Source organism: Denticeps clupeoides, chromosome 11, assembly GCF_900700375.1.
Source record: "Denticeps clupeoides chromosome 11, fDenClu1.1, whole genome shotgun sequence".
NCBI classification, from domain to species: Eukaryota; Metazoa; Chordata; class Actinopteri; order Clupeiformes; family Denticipitidae; genus Denticeps; species Denticeps clupeoides.
In genome coordinates this window covers 19,264,410-19,277,088 of record NC_041717.1, presented here as the reverse complement: position 1 = coordinate 19,277,088, position 12,679 = coordinate 19,264,410, and the positions used below count along the sequence as shown (strand labels likewise).

The window sequence follows — 12,679 nt, the reverse complement described above, 5'->3', positions numbered from 1 at the left end:
TTCATATTTAGATGCGCTCCATATTCATGTGGTTGCCACAGTGACACTCTCACTAGATGCAGATTTAAATGAAATCTGGACAGCTTTCGGTGTGTATGCGTTCTCGTTTATTTATTATGGTGGCGCATCGAGGACTTGCCAACTGAAGCCAAAACCTTAATGGCCTTTAATGGTCCCAGACATGAATTTGGCGGGTGGAAGGTTTCTGGTGCTGGAGACCTGGGAAACGCTACCCTGCAGGAGGTCGTACGGGATGGCCCACGGACGGCGAGGGAATGGCTCTGCGAAGCAGAACGCAGGGATCCCTGCTGTACAATCAGACGGAGAGACGCAAAAACCACGGGGGGGGTTAGAAGTCGGGAAGCAACAGAACTTGCTTCGGCTTCTGGTCTATTTTTGCAGTCTGTTTACTGAGCTGTTTTTAATCCTCTCCATTCCGGCAGTTAGGTTCCACCGTGGTTCTGTACATTGAAGCTTTTTTTTTTTATCAGGCCTACACCAGTAAATGGCGAAATGTCACGGAGTGGTAACCGTAGGCAATATTCCACCAGAAATTGATGCATGGCTTTGGTTTGACCTTTATTCCAGGAACATTAAATGAAATCATGAGTCCCTGGACCATTGGTCAGGCTGATAATGTCATCTGTAAACTTCACCGAACTGTGAGAACATGCACCGCGACGAGGAAAATAAAAACGTGCAGAGCCAGGGTGAAGGCTTCTCAAGTAAAATGTGCGATGAAACACAGCAAGGGTTAAGAATTTTCCTTTTTGCATAGGGAGCCTTTTGCGGCCACACCTAAGCCAAACATCTCGACTCTTCTGGGAACCTGTCATTGGAAGTGGTTTTCTTGGCAAAGTGACTCCATTGTCCCAAGCGGCTCATATTGCAACGTCACCAGGACGTGCATAACAGGGGTGCACGCCTTCACGAGAACCTCCATCAGTTCCATCAGTTCCATCAGGGTTAGATGAGACATAAAGAATCTATAGAGGTCCATGGAGGACTTCAAGCGCAATTAAAATGGCAAAATCCGGAAATGTGGCTGAACGAGATTAGCTTTTTTGCAGATAATTTTCATACTGGTGGCTGTCACCTGAGAAACATTGACCTCGCATTAAATCGCAATACCAGACAAGACAAAAACATTTTTTTAATAAAAATATTTATTTATAACAAGAGAAATAAGATGCCGTTTCTCAACGAAAGAACCTAAACCACACAACCCAAAATGCACGTTCCAAACAACACCAGAATGGATTCCGGTGAAGCAATTAGCTGGGGAACCTCCGGAAGCGGCGTTGAAAACCGCGTCGAAATGGCGTGCTGAGGAACCCTGCGATAGACTGGGGGTCCGTCCTGAAGGAACTGCGGCATGCCAGGTGCCACGTTGTCCCCAAAAGGCATGGCCCTCAGACTGCAGCTTTTCAGGGTCCCTCCTCCCTTCTCTGGGCCTTGCCGTGATGCCAGTAACCACGTAGCTGAGGGCGTCGTGTGACATTAAAGGCCTTTAAAAGTTAAAGAGGTCATGCAAGTCGCATAAGAAGACGTGTCAGGGACGCGCTATATGCCAAATAATGCCACATGAGAGCCGTCGCAGATGCTTAAGGGTGTTGGTGGCATTGTTGCTCGTTACGTAAGATCATTCCTGACACCCTTCTCCGATGCCCACGGATCCGTTGCTCAACTGACACTTCCAGACACCGCCTGGTGTCGCCGCAACGCCAGCCGCCCAACAGAACGCCTCCGAGTCAAATCCGGGTGACTGAGTCACATCCGCCGACCACGCGCGCGGGGATCTGTCAGCCGGCGTGACGCGCCTCTGATTACCGCGCCTCGTCTTTTTTCCTGCCTGGCGTTTCGTCACGCGCCGAAATGTCGAGGTGCCGGAGTGCCCCGGGCGCCAGGGACCCGACTCCAACCGTTTTCCCGTTGAGGCGGCGTTATAATGGCCATTAACTCTCGAGCGATTCGACGAAGTGCGTTCAGTAGGAAGTGATAAAAATGTCCGCCGGATTCTCACTATTTCCCACAAAGCCAAGGAAGGAGGCAATAAAACGGCCACTGAATGTCCAATAATGGTGGTAGTGACCTAGTGGGTAACACACTCGCCTATGAACCAGAAGACCCAGGTTTAAACCCCACTTACTACCATCGTGTCCCTGAGCAAGACACTTAACCCTGAGTGTCTCGGGGGGGGACTGTCACTGTCACTACTGACTGCTAGTCGCTCTGGATAAGGGCGTCTGGTAAATGTAATAATGGCCGCGCTGTCATATAGAGGACGTGATACAACGTTATTTTTCCATCTTCCCCAGTTCCATGTTGCAAAGAGCACCTTGGCAGAAATATGGAATTCGTCGTACGTTGAGGCCCCGGGGCCGACGTGGCCGCTCCTCCGAGGTCGAATCCCGACTCGGACCTCGTGTTTTTGCTCCTGAAGCTTCTGAGGTTTTGGCACCTGCTCCTCCTTCCACCACCTTTGGCATTCTGTTTTTTTATCTTTTGTTCGTATTGTGGGATCCCCAAGCCACAGGCGACGGAAGAGAATGGCGGTGAAATTACAGGGCCTTGCACTGAGAGCGCGTGAGAAGGGAAGGGGACGTGCGGAATGTGCAGCACGTGCAGAACACCAACAGCAACAAAAAGCCAGAAGAAGCACAAAACGAGCTGCCATTGACATCAAGCTCTTTACTACGAAGCCCGACACATCATGGAATGATAATAAATCACACATTCATGGCAAAACCTTAAAACATAAAAGGTCACAGAGAGAGAGAGCAACGTGTTCTAGTGCTGAAGGTCCTTCGATGTCCTGCTTCTTCTACAGAGGGCACCATGGACGCCACTTTGCCCAACACGCATGTTATTTGGCGGGCCTTCCTCAAGCACCAGGCTACTTTCTGACATTCTTGTTGCAACGATGTGACCCATGAGGTCACCTTTGGGGCAGTGGGGGCCTAGCGGTTAAGGAAGCGGCCCCGTAATCAGAAGGTTGCCGGTTCGAATCCCGATCCGCCAAGGTGCCACTGAGCAAAGTAACGTCCCCACACACTGCTCCCCGGGCGCCTGTCATGGCTGCCCACTGCTCACTCAGGGTGATGGGTTAAATGCAGAGGACAATTTTCACTGTGTGCACCATGTGCTGTGCTGCTGTGTCTCACAAGTGACAATCACTTCACGTAAAATGATTTAGCAAGTTTTGTTTCACCCCGGTTCAGCCCCTTCCAACTTCTCTCTCCTACAGAAAAAAAAAATCTGCCACGACTCTCCGTCTTCCGCATCGCACGCCAATTGCTTTCTAGTGCCGTGCTTTGTGCACAACGTCAGCTGGACCCACACGAAACGTTACAGGAAGCACATTGCCGTGAAATACGTTACAGGATTTAAGTGGATTAAGTAGCCCAGCTGAAACGACACAAAAACAAGAACTATTCAATGCAGACACGCTTTCTGACACAAGATCAGTGGGACAGAGTCTGAAGAGGCAGATCCCTCTCGCCTCGTGTCTCTGGAGCGGCTGTGCAGCCAATTGTTCCCCTGACATAATTACACTGTACTTAAGAGAAAAACAACGCATATTGTCGAAGGCGGGCCTAGAGCAAAGCACCGAGCCGTGGAATCATTTTGTATGTATTTGGATGCTATATTACTTTTGAAATGGTGTAATTTTTGCTCTTGATAAGCCATGACTGCTGCCAGAGGCTATATGAAGTAGCAGTTTTAGCTTTTTTAATCCTCTATAAAAAGGACAATATGTTTTTAAAAACATGAAGAAATAAGTACAAATGAATAAAGCTATATATTATATATAGCTATATATTATTTTATTACAATTTTAATGTATTTTTGATGACACAATATTGCCCTAAACTTACATGGTAATTAATTCGATGAATGTAAACGTGAGTTTGGGTCAGGGTGTGGATATGTGTTTGGGTTGGGGTGAAATTGAAGTGATTGTCGTTATGAAACACTCCAGCACAGCACATGGTGACACAATGAAATGTGTCCTCTGCTTTTAACCATCACCCTTGGTGAACAGTGGAGCAGCGTGTGCAGTGTGTGGGGATGGTGCTTTGCCCAGTGGCACCTTGGCGGATCGGGATTCGAACTGGCAGCCTTACGGGGCCCCTTCCTTAACCGCTAGGTGCAGGTATGGGTATGAGTGTAGTTTTGGGTATAGGTATGGGTTTGGGTCAGGGTATAGATATGCGAATGGGTTTGAGTCGGGGTATGGGTGTGGGTTTGGGTCGGGTATGGGTGTGGTTTTGGGTCGGGGTATTGATATGCATATGGTTTGGGTCGGGGTATGGGTGTGGGTTTGGGTCGGGTATGGGTGAGGTTTTGGTTCAGGGTATGGATATGCGTATGGTTTGGGCCGGGGTATGGGTGTGGGTTTGGGTTGGGCATGGGTTTGGGTCGAGGTATGGATATTCGGATGGCTGTGGGTTTGGGTCAGGTATGGGTGTGGGTTTGGGTTGAAGTATGGATATACGGATGGGTTTGGGTTGGGGTAGGGGTGTGGGTTTTGGTCGGGGTATGGATATTCGGATGGGTGTGGTTTGGGTCAGGTATGGGTGTGGGTTTGGGTCGAGGTATGGATATACGGATGGGTTTGGTTCGGGTATGGGTCGGGGTATGGGTATGGGTTGGGGTAGGGGTGTGGGTTTTGGTCGGGGTATGGATATTCGGATGGGTGTGGGTTTGGGTCAGGGTATGGATATGCGGATGGGTTTGGTTCGGGTATGGGTCGGGGTATGGGTATGGGTTTGGGTTGGGGTATGGGTGTGGGTTTGGATATGCATATAGGTTTGGATATAGGTACGAGTGTGGGTTTGGATATGGGTATAGGTGTGGGTGTGCATTTTCTATATTCGGGTATGGGTTGGGTGGGAGTTATGATAGCATCAAACCCTTGTGTAACTCTGTAACCGGCCCCGATCCCGCCTCCCTGCGCGCCCCCGTCGGCGCTGGTGCCGGTGCGCGCCGCAGTCCCCGTCAGTCCGGAGCAGCTCCGGTCCCGCGCGGTCCGCTCGTCGCCGCTCACCCGGCCAGAAGTGACACCATGAGGGGGGTGACCGTGGACGCCCTCCTGACCTCCTGCTGGCGCCTGTGCCTCATGAGCTGCGTGCTGCACGCCGCGCTGACGCAGCCGAGTCCGGGCCGCGGCGTGCGCAACGGACGCGCCTTCCGGCTGTTCCGCCGCCCCACGACGCTCCCGGCCACGTCCCGCCGGATGGCCGCGGACGACCCCTACGACCCGTACAAGAGCCACGGGAATAACCCGTACTACAATTTTTACGACTCGTACTTCCGGCCCAGGAGCAGAAGCCCCGACTCGGACACGGACGGGTACGGGACCCGGTACTTCCAGCACGGTGAGGCGCGTTCACACCGCCACACGCACCCACACCCACAGCAGACACGTCACGCCGTTTGAGATCCTGTGAACGGATGCCCCAGGTCTCCCGGACCTGGTACCGGACCCGTACTACGTGCAGGTGTCCACCTACGTCCAGAGGGTGCCGATGTACAGCCTGCGGTGCGCCGCGGAGGAGCACTGCCTGGCGAGGTGGGTGAATAAAAGAACGAAATAAAGAGTGAAAAGTTCATGCAAAGACGCACTGTCGGGTGTTCGGGTTTAATCGTGCACGAAACTGACCGCTGTTCCATCCGGGAAACGTCTGCGAGCAGCACCGCGGCCAGCGCCCAGGATTACGACACGCGTGTCCTGCTCCGCTTTCCCGGCCGCGTGAAGAACCAGGGGACCGCCGACTTCCGGCCCAGCCGGCCGCGCTACGCCTGGGAGTGGCACAGCTGTCACAAGTGAGTCGCACTGTCGCCACACTTTTACCCGGGAAAACCCATTCAGAAAGATCCCCACTTTGGTCCAACGTGTAAGTGAGGAAAACTCCAATTCAGTATAATAAAAACTCCACATTCATAAAAAAATCCAGTCCTTTATAATAAAAACCCCAGTCCAGTATAGAAAAACTCCAGTCCAAATTAATAAAAACTTCAGTCTAAATGAATAAAAACTCCAGTCCAGTATAACATTAAAAACTCCAGTCCAGTATAAAAAAATCCAGTCCAGTTTAAAAAAAACTCCAGTCCAAATGAATAAAAATTCCAGTCCTTTATAATAAAAACCCTATTCCAGTATAAAAAAAAACTAAAGTTCAAATTAATAAAAACTCCAGTCCTGTATCATAAAAACACTAGTCCAGTATTAAATAAAACTCCAGACTAAAATAATAAAAACTCCAGTCCAGCATAATTAAAACCCTATTCCAGTATAAAAAAATACTCCTGTCCAGTATAGAAAATTTCAGTCCGGTTTGATGAAAACGTAAGTCCAGTTTAATAAAAACTCCAGTTCAGACACAGTTCTTGTTGTGAAGTGAAGTGATTGTCATTGTGATACACAGCAGCACAGCACACGGTGCACACAGTGAAATGTGTCCTCTGCATATAACCCATCACCCTGAGTGAGCAGTGGGCAGCCATGACAGGCGCCCGGGGAGCAGTGTGTGGGGGCGGTGCTTTGCTCAGTGGCACCTCAGTGGTACCTTGGCGGCTCGGGATTCAAACCGGCAACCTTCTGATTACAGGGCCGCTTCCTTAACCGCTAGGCCACAACTGCCCCACTAAGGGATTCTGGTGGCTGTTAATATCTGTTGATGAGGATGATGAGAACCCTTTATTGCTGTTGCAGTATACCATGTCAGTAGTAAACAAGTACTACTATAGGTGGAGGGAAAATGCGCGGTGGAGGTAGTCCCGCGTAAACAAGTATCAGTCCGGTTCGGCGGCCTGATTGTTTCAGGCGCTCACACAGACCCACCAGTTCACGCCGGGGGGTACGAAGCTTGATGATGGAGTATCTGCATACATGTAGAGGGGAACTTGATCAAGTGAAGTGAAGTGATTGTCACATGTGATACACAGCAGCACAGCACAATTTGTCCTCTGCATTTAACCCATCACCCTGAGTGAGCAGTGGGCAGCCATGACAGGCAGTGGAGCAGTGTGTGGGGACGGTGCTTTGCTCAGTGGCACCTCAGTGGCACCTTGGCGGATCGGGATTCATGAATAAATTAATAAAAACCCAGTCCAGATGGTTTGGGGTGAGCTGGACCAACAAGTGCTAAACACCTCTGGGAACTCCTTCAAGACTGTTGGAGAAGCATTTCAGGTGACGACCTCTTGAAGCATCGAGAGAATGCCAAGAGTGTACAAAGCAGTAATCAGAGCAAAGAAACTAGAATATAAAACGTGTTTTCACTTATTTCACCTTTTTTGGTTAAGTCCATAACTCCACACGTGTTCATTCATAGTTTTGATGCCTTCAGTGAGAATCTACAAACGTAAATGGTCATGAAAATAAAACTTTTGGCCTGTACTGTGTGCACCTTCTTTTTTTTCCATGTTCATCCGGAGAGCGAAAAGAGAGCGACCCAGCCTTTCCACCACACGCATTTTGCTTTACTTTACACTGGGCCACATCAAAACACAGCGTCTGGGCATGAAACCTAATCTTCTCCCTGCTAATTGGCAGCCGGGGGGCAGGGCACTAATTCCCACCTGAGGGGCCAAATGGAACTCTTCAGTCGTGCCCAATTTTAATGGCTGTTGTATTTAAGAAGAAAAAACCTGCTGCAAACATGGCAGGCGCTGCAGGACTTCTTCAGAACAGCTTCAGAAGATGATGAAAAGGGGCACAGCAGGTCTTTAGACATTATACATATATATGGAACAAGATGTCTTTCTTCTGCACTGCAGACACGCCTGATAGGGTTACACCAGTATGTACTCATGTATACTCATTTATGCACTTGAATTTCTATAACAATTGATTGGATTGACGTAATTCAATAATGGACATGATTCATTTGATTTAGGCTGTTCTAATTCCTTTGAATTATTTCAAACCATACGTATTAAGCGCTAATATTTTAGTATAAATACTATAAAATATTTGAAAAAATTTGAGCAAACGTGATTTGGCACCGAATCCAAATTAAATACATTATATGTGTTTTGTTGAAAATATTAAAAAATTATGTCGATGTCATGTGATCCATTTAATTTAAAAGCCTTTTGCTTTTTCAGTGTAGTGAAAATGATAAATGTCCATCTAGTGGTTTATCTGTCTGCCTTTCAATAAAAATCTGTGTCTTTGGAAGGAATGTATATGGGGCAGTGGGGGCCTAGCGGTTAAGGAAGTGGCCCCGTAAACAGAAGGTTGCCGATTTGAATCCCGAACCGCCAAGGTGCCACTGAGCAAAGCACCGTCCCCACACACTGCTCCCCGGGCGCCTGTCATGGCTGCCCACTGCTCACTCAGGATGATGGGATAAATACAGAGGACAAATTTCATTGTGTCACCATGTGTTGTGTATCTTTTCACTTATTTATGGCCATTTATGGAGCATAATCTCGGATCTTTGTTTCTACCCGTGACATGAAACATACTTTAATATGCAGCTTGTGTTGGATCCTTCAGAACAGCTCCAGAGTAGGGTGCATCCAAACTGTAGACACATGGACTGATGGCCAGAGTGACGTGTCTTTCAGCCACTTCCACAGCATGGACGAGTTCTGCCACTACGACCTGCTGGACGCCACCAGCCAGGCACGCGTAGCCGAGGGTCACAAGGCCAGCTTCTGTCTGGAGGACACCTCCTGTGACCCTGGCTACTACCGCCGCTACGCTTGCACGTCCCATACCCAGGTAGGCAATTATGCGTCATTATGGGCCGTTTACACACGACCGCGCTGCAGCAATTATCCCATCCTGCCCCGCCACGCCACGCCTTTGCACCCACACAGCCGGAGACGAGGTTTTACACCACAACTCTCCCTTCTGCTGGAAGGATGGTGGTGGCCGGGTGGATAAGACGCTCGCCTATGAACCAGGTCAAAAGCACCATCCCCACACACTGCTCCCCGGGCGCCTGTCATGGCTGCCCACTGACAGGCGCCCGGGGAGCAGCGTGTGGGGACGGTGCTTTGCTCAGTGGCACGTCAGCGAACCGGGATTCGAACCGGCAACCTTCTGATTACGGGGCTGCTTCCTTAACAGCTAGGCCCCCACTGCCCCAAATTCATCTAACCTGGGACTGTCCCTGTAACTACTGATTGTAAGGCACTCTGTCTAAATGCTGATTTCCCAAAGGGGCTGAGTCCGGGATGCTACGACACGTACAACGCCGACATCGACTGTCAGTGGATCGACATCACGGACGTAAAGCCTGGCAAATACGTCCTCAAGGTTGGCCATCTGAAACATTTATATAATATATATATATTATTTACAAGTACACTGTCCGTACCCCGGTCGTCCGGTCTCACGCATTTTTCATTTTTTTCGTTCAGATCACAGTCAACCCGGGCTTCCAGGTGCCCGAGTCGGACTTCAACAACAACATCGTTCGCTGTGATGTTCAGTACACAGGCAACTCGGCCTACACGTCTGGATGCAGCGTTGCACAGTGAGTACAAGCACAACTAAAGAAACGGAACCTTCCAGATGACACCCCACAAACCTCGAGGGAGGACGCCTCCTCCTCCACAAGTGAACACTGGCTAAATGCACCTAATATTTTAGCACTGACATAATGTAAACAGGTTATATATTAACCTAATATAAACGAATAAACAGGTCACAGCAGGCTTTTTTGGTTTATTTGCATTACATCAATACTAAAATATTAGGTGTGACAGATTACTGCAATTTTTTTTAAGTTTAGCCAGCGTTCACTTTTTTGAGTGCATGCAGTAGGTGTCAGTGCAGGGCTGAAATGAAATAATTCATGATCATGGTCCATAACGGCCAGACCACCACTCTGGGGCAGTTCTGGGCCGCATGGGCCACTGGGCTAAGAAGCGTTCAGAATTAACGTTTTCTGAGCACACCATGCCGCTCTCAACCGGAGCCCAACCCTAAATACAAAAAAACTAAATATAATTTTTTGTATAATGACCTTGTCGTTGCTGCATTAATATCCTGTAGCTGCTGTCTACGATTCGGGGAATGTTAGAGGATTCTGTTGGTCTTGTATTTACTATGGTATTACATTATAATAGTATTAATTGCACATGTAGATGAAACGCTCTATAGTATTTTTATTTTATTTTATATTTTATTTTTATAGTATTTTACATTGCTTTCTTAAAATACAGAAAACACTTTAACCCAGTGAAAAGGTGGTAGTTGGACGTGAAAATTAGAGGTTTACATTTAAATAGTTCTAAAAGTGTTCTAAAAACACACAAATATTCCTGATTAAAAAGTGAAATTGACAATTTTTTCTCTTTTTTTTCAGGTACTGAGAAATGTAGGCATGAGGAAGCCTGCCAGCTGATAGGTGTGAAATAAAAGCAGCGGGTTTTAATCAGGCAGTTTACGTGCAGAAAGCCATTGCAGTTTATTGGCAGCTTGTCTTTTAAAGGCGTGAAACGTCGCACCTCAAGCACGTCTGCTGTTACAATCTCAGAATCACAGGAGAAAAATAAGACAGTACAACTGTTGTTCGTGTATGATTTGAGTTTTACAAACTGTATATATTTATTGAGTATTTTGAAACTATTTCTTTTTATTTGTATTTTTAAAAAAACTTTTGTAGAATGTGTAACACTATATATTCTGCTTGAAGAATGAAATTCATAAATAGATGCATGTGATATTACTAAACTGTTCATATACTAGCTTTAAAAGAAGAGTCATGTGATGCAGGTTATCAAGGGCGATATCCAGCTTTATTATATCTGCTTTTTCACCGGCATACAGTATTTTATACTGTACATGGTGATGAGGAGGTTGTTATAACGTTCCATTATGGCCGCATTTCATGTATACTAAGATTTCTATATATTTAGACAATGATTACTTGAATAAACGCAGTTTCTCTGGGTGTGAGATTCCTTATTTTTTAATACTGGCAAGTTTAAAGAAAGTTAAAGTGAAGTGATTGTCACATGTGATACACAGCAGAACAGCACACAGTGCACACAGTGAAATGTGTCCTCTGCATTTAACCCATCACCCTGAGTGAGCAGTGGGCAGCCATGACCGGCGCCCGGGGAGCAGTGTGTGGGGACGGTGCTTTGCTCAGTGGCACCTCAGTGGCACCTTGGCGGATCGGGATTCGAACCGGCAACCTTCTGATTACTGGGCCGCTTCCTTAACCGCTAGGCCACCACTGCCCCGTTGGTCAACACACACACACACATACACACATATATCATGACATAAGTACACTTACACATAATAAAAAATAAAGTACCAACTTGCTTCTTTTGAAAAGGGTGTAGCCTCACTGGGAAATTCTGGAGAACTGCTGAGATGCTGGAACTGGCTGGAATAAAATATTCGGGGGCATCTTTTCATGAAAGAAAACTTGATGAGACCAGACTAGAGAAAATTTAGCAGCGAACCTGAGCTCCAGCTTTCCATATGCAGACCTCCAGCACAACAGCTGGAGGGTGGCAGTGACCTGGCGGGTAAGACACTCGCCTGTGAAGCAGCAGATGCAGGTTTGGACCCCACTTACTACCATCACGTCCCTGAGCAGGACAAATAACCCTGAGTGTCTCCAGGGGCACTGTCCCTGTCACTACTGACTTGACACTTTAAATGTATCCGTGAGAGTAGGCTACAGTCTACATACACCAGTGTTTGAAATAAAAATTCTCTCACTCTCAAATCCTGACTGCTTTGAGAGTGAATCTGAGTATCATGCACACCATGCCGGTTGTTTTAGGATAGTAGAATATATTAAATAAAAATGCATGTGATTTGCTTTTACATCTTGACTACTGCGGTTAACAGAACGTGATGAACAATAAGCTGGGCCTTTAAAAATTCACATTTTATTTGCCTCATACACAGTCATACACGGTATGATATGCAGTGAAATGCTTTTTGCGACTGCTATATTGCAAATATTGCAAGTATACAATGAAAACCAATATGCAAATATTGCAAACATAACCAAATATTACACTTTTATGTCTTTAACATAAAATATGTGTAACAGGTAGGGTGAAGGTGTGCAAATGAGTGAAAGTCAATGTATATTAAAAAAATTATGTGCAAAGAGTAAAAAGAGCAGAGATTTTTTGCAAAGTGATTTTGTGCAAAGAGTCCAGAGTGACAGAAAGTGAGACATGTCCACAAGTCCCAAAGACCTAGGAGGACGTGCAGGCCTGTGCTTACACATGTTCATTATCTAAAATTGGACAGGATCTAAAAATATGAGCGCATGGAACAGTTCACTCAACAGTGTACAAGAACACTAGAATGATTTTGTGTCTCGACCTGAACTCGTCCTAAACTGGCTGCAGATGAATAAATTAAACTACTGAAAAATGTCTGCTGGTATATTTCTCTGATCAAAACGGAGATGGAGGATGAAATAAAGAATGAGCGGTGAATCCAGGACACAGAATTTCTGTTTAAGGTCTAACTTCTGTTCATGTTTAAAAACATAAAATTGTAATACTTGGTTATGTTTGCAATATTTGCATATTGGTTCACTTGAATACTTGCAATATTGGCAATACTGTGGTCTATAGCAGTCGCAAAAGCATTTCACTGCATATCACACGGTGTATGACTGTACGTGACAAATAAAATTTGAATTTGAATTCTGTTGAATGACCATAACATTTA

The 12,679-nt window shown here is 46.8% G+C and overlaps 1 protein-coding gene across 1 annotated transcript; it reads left to right on the top strand.

Moving 5' to 3' along the window:
• Positions 1 to 4,992: 4,992 nt before the first annotated feature.
• Positions 4,993 to 10,919, top strand: lox (lysyl oxidase). Its single transcript, XM_028996050.1, has 7 exons — positions 4,993 to 5,381; positions 5,467 to 5,575; positions 5,698 to 5,829; positions 8,581 to 8,737; positions 9,182 to 9,277; positions 9,382 to 9,497; positions 10,332 to 10,919. Exons 1-7 carry the CDS (start codon positions 5,069 to 5,071, stop codon positions 10,336 to 10,338), a joined length of 930 nt encoding a protein of 309 aa, XP_028851883.1. The 5' UTR covers positions 4,993 to 5,068; the 3' UTR covers positions 10,339 to 10,919.
• The last annotated feature ends 1,760 nt before the right edge of the window (positions 10,920 to 12,679 follow it).

What these genes read in the sequence shown, in the direction of transcription:
- lox (XM_028996050.1), top strand. Translation starts at nt 5,069, where the DNA reads ATGAGGGGGGTGACCGTGGACGCCCTCCTGACCTCCTGCTGGCGCCTG. An exon ending in GACCCGGTACTTCCAGCACG is followed by an intron (nt 5,382 to 5,466) that starts GTGAGGCGCGTT and finishes CGGATGCCCCAG; the next exon opens with GTCTCCCGGACCTGGTACCG. An exon ending in GAGGAGCACTGCCTGGCGAG is followed by an intron (nt 5,576 to 5,697) that starts GTGGGTGAATAA and finishes GTCTGCGAGCAG; the next exon opens with CACCGCGGCCAGCGCCCAGG.